This window comes from Mustela putorius, unplaced genomic scaffold, assembly GCF_011764305.1.
Source record: "Mustela putorius furo isolate JIRA1106 unplaced genomic scaffold, ASM1176430v1.1 tig00003988_pilon_pilon_pilon, whole genome shotgun sequence".
NCBI lineage: Eukaryota > Metazoa > Chordata > Mammalia > Carnivora > Mustelidae > Mustela > Mustela putorius.
Window position 1 is genome coordinate 10,174,047 of NW_025422127.1, and position 22,891 is coordinate 10,196,937.

Below are 22,891 nucleotides of genomic sequence, written 5' to 3' on the forward strand. Positions count from 1 at the left end.
TACCAAACATTTAAAGAAAATTAACACCAGTCCTTCTCAAACTCTTCCAAAAATAGAAGACGGAACAGTTCCAAACTTATTTTATGAAGCCAGCTTTACCCTGGTACCAAAGCCAGAGAAGTCAGTATAGGAAAAATTCAGACCAATATCCCTGATGAAGAGAGATCCAAAAATCTCAACAGAATATCGACAAACCAAATTCAGCAGTACATTAAAAGGATGATACACCATGATCAAGTGGGATTTATTCCAAGGATGCAAGGATAGGTCAACATCCACAAAACAGTGGAATATACCACATTAACAAAGTGAAGGATAAAAATCATATAATCATCTCAGTAGATGCAGAAAAAGCATTGATAAAATTCAACATCATTTCATGATAAAAATTCTCAAACTGGGTATAGAGAGAACGTACCTCAAATAACAAAGGCATATATGACAAGTCCATAGCTAACATCATACTCAACAGTGAAAATTTGAATGTTTTTCCTCTAAAATCAGGAACAAGACAAAGATGCCCACATTCATCACTTCTATTCAATGTAGTACTGAAAATCCTAGACAAAGCAATTAGGCAAGATAAAGAAATAAAAGGAATTCATATTGGAAAGGAAGAAGTAAAACTGTCTCTATTTGCAGATGACATGAAATTATACTTTAAAAAACCCCAAAATCCCATCAAAATAAACTTGTTAGAACTAATCAGTAAATTCAGTAACTTGCAATATGCAAAAATCAGTTGTGTTTCTATACACTAACAACAAACTATGAGAAATTAAGAAAACAGGGATGCCTGAATCGCTCAGGTATTAAGCATCTACCTTTGGCTCAGGAATGATCCCAGGGTCCTGGGATCGAGCTCCCTGATGAGCTGGAATCCTGCTTCTCCCTCTCCCATTTCCCCTGCTTGTATTCCCTGTCTTGCTGTCTCTCTCTCTCTCTCTCTGTCAAATAAATGAATAAAATCTTTTAAAAAAATAAAATTTAATTTAAAAAAATAAATTAAGAAAATCTTATTTACAATATCATCAAAAAGAATAAAAAACAGGAATAAATCTAACATACACCAAAAACTATAAAACATTGATGAAAGAAAATAAAGAAGATACAAATAAATAGAAAGCTATTCCAGGCTCATGGACTAGAAGAATTGGTATTGTTAAAATGTTCTTACTACCTAAAGCCATCTATAGATTCAGTGTACTCCATATCAAAATTCCAATGGCATTTTTTACAGAATAGAAAAAAAATTCCTAAAATTTATATGAAACCACAAAAAATCTCGACTATCCAAAGCAATCTTGAGAAAGGAGAACAACGTTGCAAAACCACACTTCCTGATTTCAAACTCTATTACAAAGCTATAGTACTTAAAACAGTATGGTATTGGCATAAACACAGACACAATGACACAAAATAGAGAACCCAGAAATAAACCCACACATACAGCCAATTCAACTTTTAAAAAGGAGCCAAAAACATACAATGGGAAGAGGGTGGTCTCTTCCATAGATGACGCTGGGAAAACTGGATTGTCACATACAAAACAATAAAACTAGACCATTATCTTACACCATACACAAAAATCAACTGGAAATAAAAGGTCTTTAATCCTAAAGATGAACATAAGACTAAATCCATAAACCACCTAGAAGAAAATATAGGGGGTAAGCTCCTTGACATTGGTCTTGGCGATGACTTTTTTCATTTGACACCAAAAGCCAAGACAACAAAAGTGAATACAAGCAAGGGGGACTACCTCAAACTAAAAATCTTCTGCTCAGCAAAAGCAAGCATCAACAAAACGAAAAGGTAAACTACAGAATGAAAGAAAATATTTGCAAGCCACATATCCAATAAGGGATTAGTATCCGAAATATACAGGGAACTCATACAACTCAAAAGCAAAAAGGGAAGTAACCTAATTTTGAAATGGGTAAAGGACCTGAATAGACATTTTTCCAGAAAAGATATACAAATGACCCTCAGGTACATTAAAAAGTGTGCAGCATCACTAATCAGAGAAATGCAAATCAAAACCACAATTAAAAATCACCTCACAGGGGCGCCTAGGTGGCTCAGTGGGTTAAGCCTCTGCCTTCAGCTCAGGTCATGATCTCAGGGTCCTGGGATCGAGCCCCGCATCAGGCTCTCTGCTCAGCAGGGAGCCTGCTTCCCCCTCTCTCTCTGCTTCTCTGCCTACTTGTGGTCTCTGTCTGTCAAATAAATAAATAAAATCCTAAAAAAAAAAAAAATCACCTCACCCAAAAAAAAAAAAAAAATCACCTCACATCTGTTAGGATGGCTATGAAAAAAAAGATAAAAGATAACAAACACTGGCAAGGATGTGGAGAAAAGGGAATGCTTGTACACTCTTGTTGGGAATGTAAACTGGTACAACCACTATAAACAACAGTATGGAGTTTTTTTCAAGTAATTAAAAATAAAAATACAGGGCGCCTGGGTGGCTCAGTGGGTTAAATCCTCTGCCTTCGGCTCTGGTCATTATCCCAGGGTCCTGGGATGGAGCCCAGCATCGGGCTCTCTGCTGAGTAGGGAGCCTGCTTCCTCCTCTCTCCTGCCTGCCTCTCTGCCTACTTCTGATCTCTGTCTTCTGTCAAATAAATAAATAAAATCTTTCAAATAAATAAATAAAATAAAAATAGATATGATCCAGCAGTACCCCCTCAGGGTATGTACTCAGAGGAAACTAAACCATTATCTCAAAGAGGTATCTGTACTCCAATGTTCTTTGCATCATTATTCACAATAGCCAAGGTGTGGAAAGAACCTAAGTGTCTGTCAAGAGGTGAATGGATCAAGAAAATACAGTGTATATTACATACAATGGAATATTACTCAGCTTTTCGTGTTTTTAAAAAGATAGTATTTATTTAAGAGAGAGTGAAAGCCAGAGAGAGCACAGAGGGAGGGGGAGAAGCAGACTCACCACTGAAAGGAGAGCCCGATGCGGGGGCTCGATCCCAAGACCCTGAGATCATGACCTGCGCTGAAAGCAGGTGCTTAACTGACTGAGCCACCCAGCATACTTATTCAGCTTTTTAAATAAAGAAATCCTGCCATTTGTGACAACATGGACAAATCTGGAGCGCATTATGCTAAATGAAATAAGCCAGACAAAGACAAATACTGCACAGTATTGCTTATATGTGAAATTTCAAAAAACTTTTTTTTCAAATCAAAGTCATAGAATCAGAGAGTAGAACAGTGGTTGCCAGGAGGTGAGGTGTAGGGGAAACAGGGAGAGGTCGGTAAAAAGGTAAAAGCTTTCAGGTATAAGATGAATAAAGTCTGAGGACTCATGCATAACAAGGTGACTACAGTTGATAACATTACATTATATAATTGAAATTTGCTAAGGAACTAGAACTTACAGTGTTCTCACCCAAAAAAATACTTTTAAGGGTAAATATGTGAGGTGATGAATCAATGTGTTGGGGGGGGGATCCTTTCACAATATATGTGTATAGGATATCATCACATTGAATACTTAAAATATTTTATAATTTTGTCAATTATACCTCAATAGAGCTGAAGAAAAAAAAAACAGTTTTCTCATATTTTTAGTTTAAAAAAAAACAGGTATGCAGAAAGTGTAACATCACATTTCTACAGAATATATTGTCACGCTAAGAGCGACTTTGGAGGGTCCCAAAATCCTGCCAGAGCTTTTTGTGCTGGTCCATTCAATTCCTTCCATTAAGTCCTTCAGCCCCTGGGTACCATCTTTTCTCCCTGGCATGAGAAATTGATCCACCAGTCCATTTTCTTCTGACCAAAGAAAGGTGACAATTCACCCACTTTTGAAAGTTGTCTTTTCCTGAGTTTCAGGTGAAGCAGACACACATTGCTTTCCCAAGTGAGGCGTAAAGCCACATGATTGATATCCTTCAAGTCACAATGAATGATTCTCTAGCCCTTCTAGGCCTTGGTGATGAGTTCTTCCTGGCTCTGAAGTCTCTGAGGATGATTCATCGAGAACCCCTCTCCGCATTCACTCAGGGAAATGACCCTGTAGTGAAGTTAACCATAACTATCCTGCTGCATAAGGCAGTAACAATGAGCAGAGTCTGTCACTAATGCCCAGGTCATCTGCAAAGGAGTAACCCAAAGAGACTGACGATCCTGGCATAGATGGATTTCCTTTATCTATTGCTTGTCTGATTCCAGGTTATTTTTTCATGTCATCTCAATTATTTTAAAAGGACAGTTTCTACAGCATGAGGAAGTTTCTTAATATTTTTCCAATTCTTCTTTTCTCTAGAGGAATCACCCTTATCCCACCCAAAACATGGTGGTCCAGGTTATTCTGTCAATTCCATTGCATATGTAATGACAGGCAGGTAGACAGAGGTGGTTATGAGGTACACAGTCAAGGAATAATGGCTTTAGGCTGTTGGGTTGACTTGACACTGTCCTTCCAAGATTCCTTATTATAATTCTCCATTGATTCTTCAGATCTTTCAATGACAGTTCTGTTGACTTTATCATGTGTTAACCACCAGTCTAAGGTCAAGCATTGAATGTAGCCCTTTTGGTTTACTAAAAATCAAAGTCCTTTCCTGAGGGCCCCAAATACACACCTCTTGGCTTCTGGTGAAAACTGCTCTCTGAAAGCCTCATGTCCCACTCAACAGATCAGAGAGAGTCTCCTCTCACTCCCAGTCCATGGCTTCCATAAGACACCCTGTTGGGGCAACTGCCACCTTAGAGAGGCTTCCTGTCCACAGTTCAAGAACTAATTACCCTCAATTATGTCATCATTTTTCATTATTAATCAATTTGTGGTGAAGAATAAGTTTGGGTTTTTTTAATTTCCATTCCCTTGGAAAAAAATAGAAGGGAGAGCCTTTGGGTGCATCCTCACCAGAATTTTCAGCTGTAACATCTTGGCACAGAGTTTAACTCAAAAAAGACATTGTTGTTTGACTGACAAACTGATCAAAACCATGAGGAAAGCAGATGAGAGCATGTTCAATTTCTTTTTTTTTCTCATTTTACTAAGTTGTAATACTGTGTTATACAAAAAATATTATATTATACAAATTTATTAAAAGAAAATTAATTTTCAAGAGACTTCAAAATAACTTATACCTCAAAATTTTACACTTAAAGATCTTTTTTTAATATACATTTTTTTTGTTAACATATAATGTATTATTTGGTTCAGGGGGACAGGTCTGTGAATCATCAGTGTTATACAATTCACAGGACTCCCCATAGCACATACCCTCCCCACTATCCATTACCCACCAGCCCATTTGCCCCCACCCTCCTCCCATCCAGCAACCCTCAGTTTGTTTCCTGAGATTAAGAGTCTCTTATGGTTTGTGTCCCTCTCTGGTTTTGTCTTGTTTCATTTTTCCCTCCCTTTCCCTATGATCCTCTGTCTTGTTTCTCAAATTCCTCATATCAGGGAGATCATATGATAATTGTCTTTCTCTGGTTGACTTATTTCACTCAGCATAATACCCTCTAGTTCCATCCACGTCGCTGCAAATTGCAAGATTTCGGAGGTTTTCAATGGCTGCATAGTTATGCTTAAAGATCTTAAACAGCCCATTCTGTATGTGGACTTCTGAATGAGACTCAGGTTTTTCTCATGAACTTCAAAAGCAAACTATGGCACTTGTGTTGGTGGTGTCCATGCTGATCCACAATAAATCTCAGCTGGAAGAGGGGAGGAAATCTGAACTCCCTGTTTTCATGACAATGCAGTACGAGCGGCTAGATGCCTGAACTGCCACGACACAACAGCCTTTCATCACCCTTCTCTGTGGCTCAGGTCTTGATGTGGAATAAGACAAGTCAGCCAGAACTGGGTTATAGCCATGATTTATTAGAAGAAGATAGTAGACACTGAGTATGATAAAGTAAATGGAACTTCAAACAGATAAAAGGGAAACAAAAAATCAAGGGTATGCCCAACCATAAATTTCAGAGTCAGAACTGTAACACCAGATAACCATCAGGAAAGGAGAGTCCTTACGGTACAGTTTAAGATAGGAGCACCCTTCTCATGTTGTTAATCCATAGTTGGTACTCAGGAGAGAAGACCCCACAGATTCAACCACACCAAATGACCGACACAGTGTAATGACCAAACACTACTTACAGGTAGGTACCCCAATAATCAAGGTCTATTTAAATCATACTCCCAAGTCTTCATTCATTCATGGTGAAATAATGGGAATATTAAAAAGAACGGACACCAACAGATTGGTCATAGCCCTTGGAGGGCCATGTAGCACATCTATGCATTAGTCCATTCTGGGGGTACTATTTTCCTGTATTGTCTTCGTTATCCAGTCAAGGTAGTTCTGCACTCGGGTATAGATTCCATACGTTCCACACTGGGGGCCCCAGGACACCAGACCAGCTACGTAGAATTTGAGGGTCTCTTCATTGGGAACCCGTACAGCAAAGGCTCCGCCACTGTCCCCTTCACAACTATCAACACCCTTCTCCCCTCCAGCACAGATCATGTTATTCGTGAACACATAGGAATTTATATCCACTTTGACATTTTTACCTTTCACCTCACGGCACTTTTCTAAGGGAGCGATGGGTAACATTGCCCCTCGGAGCAGGATCACATGATCTCTTCCCTTTGTTCGGCCCCACCCTGAGATCAGTCCCAGGTCTCCCACTGAGGGGTTGTATTCTGAAGAGGTGCCTGGCAGGCAGATGGGGGAGACAGTGGGTCCCATTTTCACTGGCTCTCTAAGCTGCACAAGAGCAATGTCATTATCGAAGTTCTTCCGCGTTTCGGGGGCATCCAGGAATACCCAATCCGGATGAATGATCACACGCTCAGCTGTGAGCATCTGGGCTTTTCTCAGTTCTGAGGTGACCACTGAGGTGGACCCAACGTACATGACCGGGTCACGGTTCCCCTCCACAACATGGGCAGCTGTCAGCACCCAGTACTCATCGATAAGAGCCCCCCCAGCCCATGGGTTCTCAAAGAAGACTTGCCAGGGGAAGTTTTGAATCTCTGCGATGATTCCTCCAAATATCCTCTGTGTTCCTTTGAAGGGCTTACTGGGAACACCACAGACTAGGAAGGAAGAAGAACAAGGCGGAGAGAGAGCAAGAAATAAATTGTTGGCCTCAACAACCTCAACTCAAAAACCTGCCAGGCTTCTGAATTCTCCAGGGCCATACAGCCAACCTTGTATTCAGTCAGCTATCTCAGTATTGGATTCATCCCGAATGTAATCACCAGACAATTCACTTTTCCAAAGCCACAGGCAGGCCTGTGGGAGAGACGTGTTTAACTGAAACAGCATTTGACTTCCTGAGTCCAGATGAGCTAGGGCCTCAACACTATGAACGGCCCCTCTAGAGGCACACTTCATCCTAGCTTCGGCCCATGGGGACAGGGGCCCAGCTGGAAACGGTGCTGGGAAACTCTTTGCTTGCACTGATGATGGAGGAGGCAAGCATGCCACCGTCTTCTGATGCCCAGATGCAGAGTTTATCGCCTTCTTTGCTGAAGTCCTAACTGCAGCTGAGTGCCTCCCAGTGATCCAAAGAAAGGAGGACAAAGAGAGGGTTCTCTTCTCTCCTCTTTCATCTCATGGCCCCACTGATTCCAGGTTTGACCACCTTGCCATCACCAAATACCACTAAAACTGAATTTTATTCCAGAGGAAGTCAGCTTACCTAAAATCTCTCTGTAGTCAGCCTGGATAGACTCTGAAGTCAGCATAAAAGCCTTTGGACCCAGACAGACCTGGGTTCAAAGCCCATTTCTGCCTCCTGCTCACCTTGTGACCTTGTACTCAGTTCACTCCTCTGTGAAATGGGGCTACTCATTTCTCAAAGGGTTGTTGCAAGGACTGGAATGAGATAATAAATGCAACTAACTAGCTCAGCGCCTGGGTCTCAAGAACACTGTGGTTACTACCAGAATCATTATTAATATTCCAGCTTTGCCTGAAAACCTTCTATCCAATTCTGATCTGTCTGCAATTCCTTGTTTCTTTCATTGCTCCATATCTGGGTGCCAGATAGACACGCACATAATAACTGGGCAAGTCGGGCGCCTGGGTGGCTCATTGGGTTAAGCCTCTGCCTTCAGCTCAGGTCATGATCCCGGGGTCCTGGGATAAAGCCCTGCATCAGGCTCTCGGGCAGCCTGCTTCCCCACCCCCTCTCTGCCTGCCTCTCTGCCTACTTATGATCTCTCTCCCTCTCTGTCAAATAAATAAATGAAGTATTTTTAAAAAATAATAAATAACTGGGCGAGTCAGCTGGTCTCATTTCTGTGTGTGGATTCCTCACTCTCAATTTTTAGGTCCTGTTCTTAGGGATTACCAAACCTAACCGGCGCCGAATCTCATACCTTCACTGGCTAATTTCCTATTTCCCGTCAGTTGGCCTGACTCATTGCGATAGAGGAATTCCCCAGCTCCTGGCAGGCCCACTACCCAGTGATGCCTCCACCTCACTGAGCTAGATAGACTCTGTTAGGTCCAGGTTGTTGAGTGCCTTCCCAAGAAGACTGCAGCGACTTTCAGAGAGTGACCCCACACACCGGCCCCTGTACCCACACTCCCTCCCTGAGACAGCCCTGATTACCTGGAACACATTTCGGCAGCTCAGCGCCCAGCAATTTGTTGACCCAGCTCCCGTTGCCAGCGCAGTGATACTCTCCTGGAAAAGCGCAAGAGACACAGGACACACAGTCACCACCACATCTCCTCTTTTCCATTCCCCCTTCCATGCAGAGCCCCAGCTCCTCTGGGATGTGAGGAAGGGACCCAATCAAATCAGCTAGAAGAGAATCTTAAGAACACCCTCTGCCCCACCCCTCTGGCCTTCATCCTGCCAAGGGAGGGGAAGGAACAGTCCCCAAATCAGAAGAGGGAAAATCAGTGAAAAATTAGAAAAATACTTCAAGTGGGAAAATGAATTAAATCAAAAGGGAGGCACCTGGGTGGTGCAATTGGTTAAGTGTCTGACTCTGGTTTTCAGCTCAGGTTATGATCTCAGGGTCATGAGATCAAGCCCCACGACAGGCTCTATGCTCAGCTTGACTCTTGCTCAGCTTCTCTCCCTCTGCCCCTCCCACTCATGCTCTTTCTCTCTGTCTAAAATAAATAAGTAAATCTTTAAAAAATAATAATAAATTACAAGCAATGAGGTGGTACATATCTTGTCTCATCCGGGCCTTCACCTAATCCTACCAAGGCCTCTCCCTCAAGAAGGCCAGTCCCACAGTATGGTAACTTAACAATGGAAGCATTTTTCCTGTAAGTTCTACATTAAATAATTGGTGAAAAGATGGGTAACCACATGAAAATGGCTATTGGAGGAGGAATTCCCACCACAGTTGGGAAGCTGAGCTCAGTGACCTCTGTGGATTCCCTACAGAAGATCCTATATCCATCCCCATAGGCAAACTGTATCTTTAGACTAAGCCAAGAGGATAAACAAAGTCCATCCCATCGCCTCCATTTCCCTCCAAACTCTCTTCCAACCCAGAAAGATTGTTCTGTTTCCTCTCCAGCACTCTTATTCTTTCTCCCCTTTTCTCTAATCAAAGAAACCTACCACTTTCTTCATCTTCTAGGTAGTAATATGGCTCCTCACAAGTGTAATGAATGACAGAGCCAAATAAAGTATGTTCTGGATCTTCGACTTTACCATTCCGAATGGGTTCAGGAGAGCCACAGTCCACGGCTAGAAGAAGAAGGCAGGCAAGTGATGGTCAGGACAGCCACTTCTTTCTCGGAAGAGTCACTGAGCCAGCTCCATCCTCCCAGCTTCATCCCTCACTCCTTCCCACGCCCCACATCTGCAAGCCCACCTGCGAGGAATCTCCCCAGACCACTGAGTCCTGCCAGTTCAGATAGCCCCTTGAAAGCGACAAGGGGGAACCTGCTTTTCGGCGGTTGGTGGAGGCCTCTGAAGAGGCCAGGAATGGACTTCTATGGCACTACTAACTCTATCAATCCCCCAGCCTCTTCCTTTGAAAGAAACCTCTAGTCTAGCCAGTCTGGGACCAGATCTGGGCTGGCACTTCATGGATGGCTTCCCTTTAAAAAAAAAAAAAAGTCCATGGGATGCCTGGGTGGCTCAATCGGTTAAGCGATTCGGTTCAGTTCATGATCCCAGTGTCCTGGGATCTAGCCCTGCACTGGGCTTCCCGCTCAATGGGGGGGGTCTGCTTCTCCTTCTTCTGGTTCCCCTGCTTGTGATCTCTCTCTCTGTGTCAAATAAATAAATAAAATCTTCAAAAAAAAAAAATCCAACCCACTCTCTCAGAAGCCTAAGAGGAAAACATGAATTTGAATCTTAATGAACTGATCTTTTAATTCCCGCCAAAGGGGGTGGAAAAAGAGTCCCATTTAAAAAAAAAAAAAATACATACGTTGACACTTCAGTTTGGAATTACTCCACTTTCCATTACTTTGACAAGTAGAATAGAAAGATGTCGAGCCAACACTTCCCTGGAGAATAATACACATCACCATTAATTTATAAGGAGAGACATGGGAAATCAAATCAGAAATGAAATTGATCTCTGGCCTTGGATCAATGAGGAGTCCTGACCACAAGAAGCTTGGGGACATCTTAGCAGAATTACCCAAAGCACCCAGGAGTTGAGGCTAAAAGACAACTCTGCCCCACATATCAGAGTCCCTTCCCTAGGAAGACTAAGACAGAAGGAGAGTGTCAATCTGGCCATGACTCACAAGGAAGGACTAAAGATCCTGAGGGATTCTGTTTACAGAAAAGGTGTTAAATTGCTCAAACAAAGACATTCAGTAAACCATTAGACAATTCCAGTATGCTCATCCTGATGTAGGGATTAGGGAGAAGACCCTAATGGTACTTTACCTGTACAACTTCAAATCCTTCCAGACAGGTTATCTTTACCACATCTTTGAACACATATTTGGGTTTCTCAGGCTCCCAGACAGAATTGGCAGTAACTTTTTTGGGACAAGGGATTGCTTGGAAAGGACAGGGGGAAAAAAATTACCAAAGAGTTGGAGAATCTCAATTCTATTTATATCATCCTCATACTTTCTGAAATCATTCAATAGTCTTTAATCCTGGTGCCTAACATCCCAAAAGAGATGTCTAAAATAATATGGCATGACATCCTCCAGGAAGAGTCACTGAGCCACTTCCATCCTCCCAGCCATGTTAGTGGGAGGCTAGTTGAGGCTTCAGTTACAGCTTTTTGAGATGTTACCATCCTGAGATGTAATTCATCCATCTAGCCACCAATTCATCAACTAGCCACCCCAAGTTGTCCGCACCTGCAAGCCAGTTGAAGGATTCCTAGAGTTTGGGGCATTTTTACAACTACTGACAGGTTTAGATCTTGCAGAAGAAGTTAAGTCTCTCAGGATACCTAGCCATATAACAAACTACCTGTTCGGATTTTTACATCATCCGAGGACTTTGACAGCACCAGAGAGCCAATTCTAGGTTACTCACGATCTCCACGGTAGCGCAGTTTCCAGCCCTTTTTTTGCCCTGTTTCATCAGTTTGGAAGATGACATTAAGAGTGTTACTCTTGGTTTCAATATTTAGTGGCTCAGGGAATCCATTACCACAGTAGGGACCAAATTGCTTGTCTCTTGCAACAAACTAAGAAGAAACAAAATGATGAAATCAGGAGAGAGAAAGGACTAAAAGAAAGAGGTATGATGGAGGGGATAAAAGTAAAGGAGGTAATAAAAGAAGCATCAAATAAGAAGGAGGGGAAGAAAAGAGGGGACAGAAAGAAAGAGAATTTGTCTTTGAGGAGAAATCTCTGCGTGAGATGGGAGGAAAACTAATCACTCATCACGTACAAGTAAACTGTCAGGGCAGTGGCCCTCTGAATCAGCTGGTTCCACATCAAAATCTTCCCTCCGCATAGTCACCACCACTTGGTATCCCTCCTCCAACAGGATCTGATATTCACACCTTGAGTTCTCTGGGTATGGATTGGGATAATTGGGACTTGCAATCTCCCCAATGAGTGTAGTGAACACATCCCCACTGCAATTGACTAAGAGAGAAAAAGAAAAAAAGACAACTCAAATACAGAGTCAAGCAAAGGAGATCCTGCCCCATTCTATGACTCTTCTCATGAACTGACCATCCCAGACTGGAGCCCACATGCCACAATTACACCCAAGACGAATCAATAGAGATACCCAATGCCTATGGGGCTTCCATCACATTGCTCGTGTTAGAGCCCCTCAGGCTTATGAACAGTCCCAGGCAGACTCTCCACAGTCATCCATATCTCCTCTCCAATCATTTAACTTGGCCCTGTGGGCTTGTCTTCCTCCACTCTTGTGGCTCCTCCCCAGCTTATGGGTAACTAAAGATAGGTGCCAAAGCAAGGCTGAGGCTAGTCAAAATTGGAAGGATCAGCAAAGCTGTAACTGAAGCCTCAAGCCATTCCAGATCCCACAGACATGCACTCCACTTGATGCCAAGGTCACCTCCGCAATTCTTCATATCATCATGGAGGAAGTATTCTGGGGGGCAGGAGCAGAAGTAACCACCAATGAAGTTGTTGCAGAAGTGGCTACAAGGGGCATCTGCGAAGTCTGTGCACTCATTTATATCTAGAAAAAGTAGAGAAAGATTGAGGTCAGGAACTAAGACCTAGAAGTAAGAATGAGTTTCAACCCAAAACTACAAGGGTAAGAAGAAGTAGGAAAGGCCTGTCGCTAACATGAATGGATGAATCACATCTCAGGATGGTATTATATGCTACGTTACACTTCTGAAATACGATTGTGGAGCTGTGTCCCACTATCACATGGCTATAAGGGAACTCTCAATGGGAGAGGCCCTTGGCCTTTCTCACAAATGGAGCATTCCAGCTCCAGAGACAACACTCCAAAGGCTGAACGTGATGAGATGCCTTCTGAGGGGAAGAGCAATCAGTACATTCACCACTCTGGAGGATTTGGGCATTTCTGCCAAATCTAAACAATAGTTAGGCCTTATGAGATGATTAACTTTACTTTATTTTTTTTTTAAGATTTTGTTTATTCATTTGACAGAGAGAGATCACAAGTAGGCAGAGAGAGAGAGAGAGGGGAGGAAGAAGGTTCCCTTCCGAGCAGAGAGCCCGATGTGGGACTCAATCCCAGGACCCTGAGATCATGACCCGAGCTGAAGGCAGAGGCTTAACCCACTGAGCCACCCAGGCGCCCCTCTAACTTCACTTTAACCTGGAGTTAGGGGTAGAAGCACACCAAATTTGAAGGTTTGTTTGCCATTGGGTGGGTTTGAATATGATGCATCCCCCGTGTGATTCTTGGCAAGTTACTTAACCTCCCTGGTCCTCACTTTCCTTTTCTTTAAGTGGAGATCATTACACTTACTTTGAAGGACTGAGGTGAAGATTAAATGAATATAGGTAAAATTCCTAAAACAGTGCCCAATGTATAGTGGTTCTCCATAAATTACTATTTATTACCTATTTTTACCATTATCATCATCACCACTGAGATATAATCTTGTGTTGAAATTTCACAAAGGCAATTCATAGAAAGACCCAAGTCCAGTCAACACTTCATAAGAATTACAGTCATGAACAGAATCTTTATTCACGGAATCACTCAGTGTTCATTCTGCTTCTAATCTTTTGGCTGGATCACTAAGGCACATAGAGAAGGCTGAGCCTTACCTACAGCAACATAGTAGGCAGCAAACCCAGTGAAACGCTCTTCATTGGAGAAGTCTGACTTAAAGACCACCTGGAGTTTGTTGTAGGGGACTTGGAACTCTTCCACAATTGGGGAGCTGGGATTCTTGCTCGTCCTCTGCCCACAGAGTTTCCCTTCTTCAAAGTCTCCTGACATTATCTAAGAGAAGAGTCAAAAGGAAGCTAAGAAAGGGTAATATTTCAGCAAGAAGGTCGGAGAAGGGGACAGAGAAAATGGAACATTTCACCGCCACCACCCCAGCCCTGTCCTTTACGTGCTTATCATAATATACCTGCACTGAGTCATATGCGCAGTTCTCTGACAGCTCTATGTCCAGATGGGTGAAGTAGAGATGGATCCCATACCCTTCGGGAACTTCTATATCCCAAGATTTCTCTATCTCATTAGGGTACGCCTGAGGATAGTTAGGGGACAGGATCTCCCCATACATAGTAGGCTCAGCATAAACTGATGCCAAAAGGGAAAATACGAAAAAGGACCTGGAAAAAAAAAAATACATGTGGAGAGAGGGGTGACCCAGGTACTACTGGCAGACTAGTGCGGTGCCCTAGCATTTGTCATGGGTATAAGGGGGGTGGGGGGAGGGAGGGAACTAGGTAGAAGGGAGGATGGCAGCAGCACATGGGAGAATCTTAGGCTGAGGTAAAGCAAAACGGCCTAGGTCAAACCAAAATCTGGGCTTCAGATATGAGCTGTTTGCTTGAAAAGATAAAGGGAGTAGAGACCATAGACATCTCTGTAGACTCGTGATCACTTACCACATCTCTGGAAATTTGTTCATCCCTGGTGAACAGCACGCCTCTAGGTCCTGGCTCTCTGCGCCAATGGACTTTGGAGCACAGGGGCGGTAGGGCTAGCTGTATTTGTCAAACAAACACAGGCACTTGCTTTCGTGGTGGGGGTCACCTGGGGTTCAGTGTTACCTTATAACAGTAACACACAAGTTAAACAAAGCCACACACCGATCACCACATGATGCCTGTCCTCTCACACCCTCCCTGATTCTACCTCAATTCATTTTCTAGACTAAAACTCAATCTTTTCCTTCTCCTATTGCTTCTCTGGATCTTCTCCCAGTTTTTCTCCCTCAAAAATGAGCGCATTCTCCCAATTTTTTCCTTGTCCTCCCTCACCCCCACCAGTGACCCTGTCCCCTCTCTACCAGTCTCTCTCCTGCCCTCACAAAATAGTATCGCCATTTCCACTCAGGTTTCCAGGAGTCTTTCCCCATCATGACTATCCATCTAGCACCTTTGTCCCTCCTCTTTTGGCAAAGATCCCCTTCATCACTTCGCACCAGCTCTCTTTACTACATTTATGATGGTGCATTTCTGGGGGTGCTCCCAATGACTATAGATGGAGGGATGAGCTGCTTTTACTAGGGGAAGGCAGTGAGCCTGGGAGAAGTGGTCTGAGACAGGGCTGGGTGGGAAATGAGACAAAGGGCAGCTGAATGACAAGAAACACAAAAGGAAAGGAAAGGTATCCCCTCGATTTCCTACATTAATTTTCCAGGGTTTGGGGTATTTTCCTTTACTAAAAAAAGATGAGTTATCTTTCCACAGTTCGCAAAGAGTCTTGCCAAAAATGTTTCTAAGCCTGAAAACGATGGTAGGTAGTGGGGTAACCGTGACAGAAGGGAAGGGCAACCTAAGAGAAAGGGGTTGCCTATATTCTGCCCCCTTTCATTTTGTTCCTTCCAGCCCTCCATCTTTGCCCAAATCCTTCCCATGTGAAGTTCTCTGCCTTTCTTTTTCCTTCTATCAAAGTTCTGCTCTTCAATTTTTAAGGTTTTTACCTTCAGAAACGGGCGGGAACAAGTGGGTAGGTCCCTTCTCTCGTGCCAGTGGGCATGCTGGGCAATCCTGCCAGCTCCCAGGGAGAGCAGCACCGGGCCTGGACGCTCCCTCTGCAGGAACCACCGCCGGCCTCTTAGTCCCGGTTCTGTTCTATGATTCTCTATCCCAGTGTGCATGTCTGAAATTCCCTGATCTAAACAAAGAGGGGGCTGGGAGACCATGATAAGGGAAAGGGTAACTCAGCCTTGATCTTGGAGCTCCCTCTGCTTTTGAAACAAGAACTGCATACTTCGGTCGAACCCAAGGTCCCTCCATCCAGGGCTCCAGGGACGGAAAAGAGTGGGGAATTCCACCAATTACTCAATGTTCTTTTCTAGCCAAAGGGTGTGTTAGAGTTTTCAGGGAAGTCAGGTGATTTGTGGGAAAAGGAGGGGATTAGTACTGGGGGGGCGGGGGGGAACCAAACCCAGAAAGTCCAACCCTCCAACAGTGTATGAATCATGACTTAAGGGAGAGTACTTATAAAAAATGTGGGTCATCTCTGCTCCTAAAGCACACTTAATGGTTGGATAATGACTGAGACCTAGACCCACATCTCCAAACATCTGAATTCTATCTACCAGTCAAGCCCTGGTTCAGATGCAATCCAGAATCCCTTACCCATAACCCTTGGGTCCAAATGGGTTTCAAAATCCAGAATTTTACAGATTTTAAAAAGACAGAGCAATAGGTGGCCCCAATATTTGGTAATGCCTTCTCCCCTCCCTCCCCTCAAGAGGCTGGAATAATGCTCCATTATCAAACATTAATATTTCTGCAGCTAGGACACCTGGGTGGCTCAGTCATTAAGCCTCTGACTTCGGCTCGGGTCATGGTCCCAGGGTCCTAGGATCGAGCCCCGCATCGGGTTCCCTGCTCAGCAGGGAGCCCGTTTCTCCCTCTCCCACTCCCCCTGCTTGTGTTTCCCCTCTCGCCATCTGTCAAATAAATAAATAAATTTAAAATTAAAAGTATGTCTGCAGCTACACATATTGATCTTCATGGTAAGTAGAATAATTAAAATTATAATTTGGTTATAATTATATATTATATTTATGTATCCCTTATAAATTACTTCACAACAGTTTGGATCAGTTTTTGCTGACAAATGAGTTTTGGTGCCACACTTGGGAGGGAAAAAAAAGCCTTTTGGAATTCAGACTTGTAAAGGGACCAAGGGATGGGAGGCTGCACAATTCCCCCACAAAGTCTTACCTGATCTCTTGGATCACCTTAGGGCCCTTATTACTTTACTTCCTACTCCTATCTAACAACCGCATTCCAAGGACTCTACACCTTATCAATGGAAGAGGATCTCTTAGTTTACACACCACTAGGAATAAGGAGCTGCCAATTAAACTATGATATACCATTGATTATAAGATGCCTCCTGATTTGGGGAGCATTAAAATGTCAGGAGGGAAGGGCGCCTGGGTGGTTCAGTGGGTTAGGGGTCAGCCTTTGTTCAGGGCAGGATCCTGGGGTCCTAGATCCAGCCCCTGAGTTGGGCTCCCTCTGAGCCTTCCCCCGATCTCTCTCTCTCTCTCTCTTTCAAATAAATAAATAGACTCTTTTTTAAAAAAAGAGTGGGGAAGCCAGATGCCTTGCAATTATTTGCTGGTTGACTCACCAGCACTGGGCCTGGAATCAGAGGACTGGGTCCTTAACCTAACTTTTTAGCTTCTTCCAGTATAAAATAGAGATAACATCCGTTCTGCCTGCCTTACATGGCTGTCAGGAAAATAACAAGAGTGCAAGAGTTTTGCAAACTATGGTGCCAAATAAATGTGCACATTAGAAGGAAGAGAATTATGAGTCTGTAAGGTCTCCGAAGGGTCTGATTCATCTGTCTTCACCACATCCCAGGACCCTGGGATCATGACCTGAAGCCAGAAGTTTAACTGACTGAGCCATCCAGGTGCCCCAAGGCAGCCATATTCTGACCATTGTTCCTGCTGTGAAGCTTCCACGCTTGGTGCTCCAGTGCTCCCAGCATTTCTGTGAACCATCAATCCAGGATCCCGCTAATAAATTCCTCATCTGCTCAAATCTATCAGAGTTGGTCTCCATTGCCTGCAACTACGAACAATGGCTGATACAACACATTCAATGAGTACCTGAGAAATGACTGACCAAATGAATCAATGAGTTCTGACCATTTACCACTGCTTTGGGGAGTGTGACCTTGGAAAAGTTACTTAATCCCTCCAAGCTCCAGCTTTATCATGTGTAAAATGGGGATAATACTATCTTTCTCAGGGACACCTGGGTGGCTCAGTTGGTTGAGTGTCTGCCCTCAGTTCAGGTCATGATCCCAGGGTCCTGAGATCGAGTCCTGCATCAGGGTCCCTCCTCAGTGGGGAGCCTGCTTGTCCTCTGACCTGCTGCTCCCCCTACTTGCACTTTTTTCTCATTCTCTGACAAGTAAAAAAAAATATATATATATATATATATATGTATCACTTAAAATATATATGTACTTATCACTTCCCTCAGACACAGCTATCACTGTCAGTGAGTAACGAAAGGGTTAAGGTCTAGGCAGGGAGACACAGGAGGCCCCTGACTCCGGACTAGGCTCACAGAAATCCCAAATGTGGAGAAAGACTGAGGTGTACAAAATCAGAGGTAAGAGAACCAACCAGCCCACCTGGTCCTGGACGTTAGGGAGGGTGGTTTTTTGGGGGAGGGGGGACGGTTACCAGCTTCCTTGTAATTGCAGAAAATGACCAGACCTCAGAGAAGTGAGCCATTAAGGATGTTGTCAGCAGTCCTTGCACAAGAATTTCAAGGCCACAGTCTTTCCAGTCAGCTCTCCATAAAAGACTCCAGCGACAGCCCACAGTGGCCACCCATTCAGGACCCCTCTCACTCTAGGGAGCTTTTCTCTTTCCTTTCTGCTCTCACCTTCACTTAACAAGCCGTCACTTCACTTCCCCCTTTTGTGTCCGTGAGATTCATTCTCTGACTCCATGAGACAAGAACCCTGCAATTATGTAACATCAGGATCTAAGGTAGCCATGACTAGATGAGAAACCTGACATCTAGATATATACATATATCAGCATGTATCTAGTGCTAAGTAAGCTCTTCATCAATAAACAACTGTTGGGTCCCCCAATAATGGGTCCGTGATTAAAGGAGCAAGACCGATACAAAGCAAAGGTCAAGCAAAGCTTTATTTCATGCCAAGCATCAAGAATCAAACTGACCATCAAGCAGACCAGTCGGGGCCATCCCTTACAGAGAGGACAATGCCTCTCTGTTTCACAGACTAACTTTTATAGAGCAAAGGCCATGTGGTTGGGCCTGGCCACACACAGGTGGCCAATGAAATTCTAACACACAGAGAAAGCTGCATAGTCATGCTAGGTCACCAATTGAATTACAATTTACCCTAGTAGAATGTGAACCAGCCTATCACATTGGTTAGAATTGGCGCCCAAAAGGTGCCCAAAGGGTGGGACCCATACTCCTTGGTAGCTAGGAGACAGTATGCGCCCCCACTGATTGAATACCTCCACCTGGCCTGACCCACCCTCGTATTTGGGCTTTGTTACCTGGTACTGGTTTCGGGAACTTGTTTTTCAGTAAGTTTCCCTGGGGCGGGGTGTGGGGGGTGCTTGGTGCGGCAGTTCAACCGGGGTGGGGCCACTCTGGCTGAATAGGCCCTTACACAACAACGTCATCTCCAAGCACCATCAGAGCAGCAGCAACAGTGGTCTCCTCAAGAGCTTCCCAGCATGCCTCAGTACATAGCAGGGGGCAGGGAGTAGAGAACATCTTACCAAATTGTCCAAAGCTTGCTTCTCCTTTGCCTTCTGAATTCAACACTCACCGTAAAAGTCAGTGACTCCCTCCTACCCTCACATGTGTTTTGACTTCACCTCTTCAATTTTGCCGTCCAACGACAATATTTTATTTTTCTCTCTAAATCTCAAGAAGAGGCGCACCTGGGTGGCTCAGTCGGTTAAGTATCTGCCTTTGGCTCAGGTCATGATCCCAGTGTCCTGGGATTGAGTCCCACATCAGGCAACCAGCTCCGTGGGGAGCCTGCTTCTCCTTCTCCCACTCCCCCTGCTTGTGTTCCTTCTATCTCTCTCTCTCTCTGCCTCTCTCTCTCTGTCAAATAAATAAACAAATAATCTTTTAAATAAATAAATAAATCTCAAGAAGACAACAAATCACACATGAGATGCCATCTCTGGACCTGGCCACCTTCTCCCATTCAGCAAGAGCACAAGCCAAGACCTCTCACAGTGACAGACTTGAAACCGTTACATAATCTGCTCAGTATCATTGGGAGTCATAAAAATGGTGTTGCTCATTGTCACCCTCAGGGTCATCTGAACCCCAGCTGATGTGATAATGTGAATATTCAAACAAAAGTTAGAAATTTACATGTTAATATTAAATGTGTATAAACATGAAAAGGACTTTTTTTAAAAAGATTTTATTTATTTTTATTTATTTATTTTAGAGAAAGAGAGAGAGCAAGGGAAGGAGTAGAGAGAGAGGGACAAGCAGACTCAGCACTCAGGCTCCATCCCACAACCCTGAGATGATCAATGACCTGGGCCAAAATCAAGAGTTGGACACTTAACCAACTGAACCACTCACCCACCCCAGATTTATTTTCTTTCTTTCTTTCTTTCTTTTTCTTTCTTTCTTTTTTTTTTAAGTAGGCTCCACACCCAGCATGGGCTCCAGTGTAGGGCTTGAACTCACAACCCTGGGATCAAGACCTGAGCTGAGATCAAGAGTAGAATGCTTAACCCACTGAGCCACCCAGGTGCCCTAAGGAAATTTTATTTTTTTTATTAATATTTTTTATTATGTTGTGTTAGTCACCATACAGTACGTCATTAGTTTTTTATGTAGTGTTCCAAGATTCAATTGCTTACGCGTAACACCCATTCCTAAGGCTATTTTAGAAAATAATCACTAGTGTTACTCAGAATCATAAATATCGTATTCACAATGTCAGTTACCAACCTTCTTTCTGTTCCAAGTTTTACAGAAAGTGAGAAATCAAACAAAAGCAGCAAATGGAGCTCAAAATATTATCTTTAATGGCAATAAAAGCCAAGATAGAGTAAGTAGCCTAGTGTAAAAGACAAATGGTGGCTAATTAAACCCCAGAATTAGAATTACCCTTCTAGACACAGACAGTACTAGGCAGGGAAGGCTTTCTCAAGCAGAGAACATATGTTCCCTGTGGGCAGTTAACTCCCAAGAGGAAGAAGGGCCAAGGTAAGGGTGCCCCCCCCCCGCCATTTATTCTTCCCATCCTTACCAGTTAAATAAGTCACTCTTCCTCCCAGGGGCTAAGTGAGAGATGGAATGGAGTGGCCACAACAGTCCTATGGTGGAGCTCTGTCCATCAGGAAAGTTCTGTCAGAGGTGGTACAAACATTTCCCCCCACCCCAACACTTCCACGCGTTTCCTCTTTAACCTGTTAGATTTGATAATTAAGCATATCATCAGCTAAGGATGTGGCAGTCTACCCAGGAGAAAAAAGAACAGGAATCTAATTAGGACTCCATTCACCCAGGGCCAACTGCTGTTCCTCTTTTGTGCCCTCCAGCACCCAGGCCCCAGAAGCCCCCAAAATGATTCTGAGCAATGCACTAACTTTAAATACATTCTGCACCCAAGATCAAAAATTCACCTCGTCCATTCCCATCTGCATTACATTCTTGTTAACCAAGATAACTCTCAGAGCTCAACAGTGAGATTAAATGACAGTATTAAGAAATGCCGACAATGCGGTGCCTGGGTGGCTCAGTGGGTTAAGCCTCTGCCTTTGGCTCAGGTCATGATCTCAAAGTCCTAGGATCGAGCCCCACTCTCTGCTCAGCAGGGAGCCTGCTTCCTCCTCTCTCTCTGCCTGCCTCTCTGCATACTTGTGATCTCTGTCAAATAAATAAATACAGTCTTTAAAAAAAAAATGCCAGCAATAGGCACTCCGGTCCTACAGCCACACACCCCACCCCCCAACCCCCGTGCGCAGTTCAGCTCTGGGCTGTGGCCCCTAGCTCTGTGCAGGCCTTCTCTGCGCGTCCTCTGGCCAGCGGGGAGCCCGGCAGCCTGGCCTCCCCGCGGGACAAGGTGCTGAGAATGTGGCCCTCTCTCTGAGGCACAACAGTCCGGGACTCCGCCCAAATGGACGAGCTGCAGCGGGGCCTCCGCCTCAGGAGACTGGTGGTGCTCAGCTTCCTGGCTTCCGGTGCAACCAGTTCATGCATGCATCAGGAGGAGACGCCAGGAACGAAGAAGAGAGATCCTGAATCCCCTTGAGTACGTCCCATCCGGCAGCGGGTTCGAGCCCACCTTGACGCTTTTTGAGAAGTAGAGGGAAACAGCTCACCGCGTCTTCGCCTTCGTGCGGGGACTCTGCCCGCCCCCAGTGATCACACCACTGAGCTCAGAACGGACCCCAAGTTCATCACCTGATCTCAGGTGTGCCCCAAGGACGGCACCTGGAACTAGAAGTTCCTGGTGGGCCCAGAGGGTGTGCCTGGGCGTAGGTACAGCCTCCTGATTTCTAACCAAGGACAGAGAGCCTGGCATCGAGCCCCAGCCGTGCTTAGGGCACCGTACCTATCCCCGCTGCTTGGCAGTCACAGCGTTACCCTCTGGCGAGTTCAACCACGAGGGTGTAAAATCTGCATGAGATAGGTCCTGCAAGATTTCGGATACTGTGCTAGCTCCCAGGCCAACCTTTCCCGAGTCCAGTTTTGAAAAGTCCAAAGAGTTCATGAGGTGCAAGAATATCACACCACCAGCCCCACAACCACAAAATGTGGTTTTTTTAAACAGCCAACCCCAGACCCCAAAGCAAACATCCCAGGAAAAATTAAAATTATATTTCCAAACCCATACTTAATGTTGCCAAAGACTGACGAATAAATTCATGTGTATCTGAGGGAAGGAGAAAATCTTTTTTGACCTCACCTTAATGCCCTTAGGTTTATGCTAACCGTTCAGAATCCATAGCTGGTGAACTTAAGCACAAGTGGAAGAAATCATTTAGAAAAAGGTTAATTTGGACATTCTGTACTTACCACATATGGGTCTTCCTGAATGGAACATTTCATTTCCAGTTTCCCCCTTGGTTCCAAACTTCTGGTGCCCAATGTTGCATTGATAGGTGAGCTCTGCCTACAGTCCAGACTCCACAATGTAGAGGACAGATGGTTTCCCTTTTGCCCCTTTTATGGAATCTCTAAAGACCTCATCCCCGTGTTTGTTTCAGCTAGAGAAAGGACCTCCAGTAGATTCTTGAAACTGCAGTTCCTACTGAAGTTTTCAGAAGCCTGTGCCC

The 22,891-nt window shown here is 44.2% G+C and overlaps 1 protein-coding gene and 1 pseudogene across 2 annotated transcripts; one reads left to right on the plus strand and one right to left on the minus strand.

Annotated features, from left to right (window-relative positions):
- Nucleotides 1-5,843: 5,843 nt before the first annotated feature.
- On the minus strand, nt 5,844-15,701 carry C1S (complement C1s). Of its 2 annotated transcripts, none has more exons than XM_004766628.3 (12): nt 15,524-15,701; nt 14,484-14,582; nt 13,997-14,204; nt 13,686-13,863; nt 12,487-12,612; nt 11,845-12,044; nt 11,485-11,638; nt 10,876-10,991; nt 10,406-10,484; nt 9,586-9,714; nt 8,611-8,685; nt 5,844-7,084 (listed from the first exon to the last, which is right to left on the minus strand). In XM_004766628.3, the coding sequence occupies exons 2-12, from the start codon at nt 14,504-14,506 to the stop codon at nt 6,285-6,287; spliced, it is 2,088 nt and encodes a 695-aa protein (XP_004766685.1). In that variant the 5' UTR covers nt 14,507-14,582; nt 15,524-15,701; the 3' UTR covers nt 5,844-6,284. The 2 variants fall into 2 exon arrangements, with proteins under 2 accessions (XP_004766685.1, XP_004766684.1); XM_004766627.3 differs by having other exon boundaries at nt 14,484-14,648.
- Nucleotides 15,702-21,330: 5,629 nt separating this feature from the next.
- On the plus strand, nt 21,331-22,245 carry LOC123389661 (annotated as a pseudogene).
- The last annotated feature ends 646 nt before the right edge of the window (nt 22,246-22,891 follow it).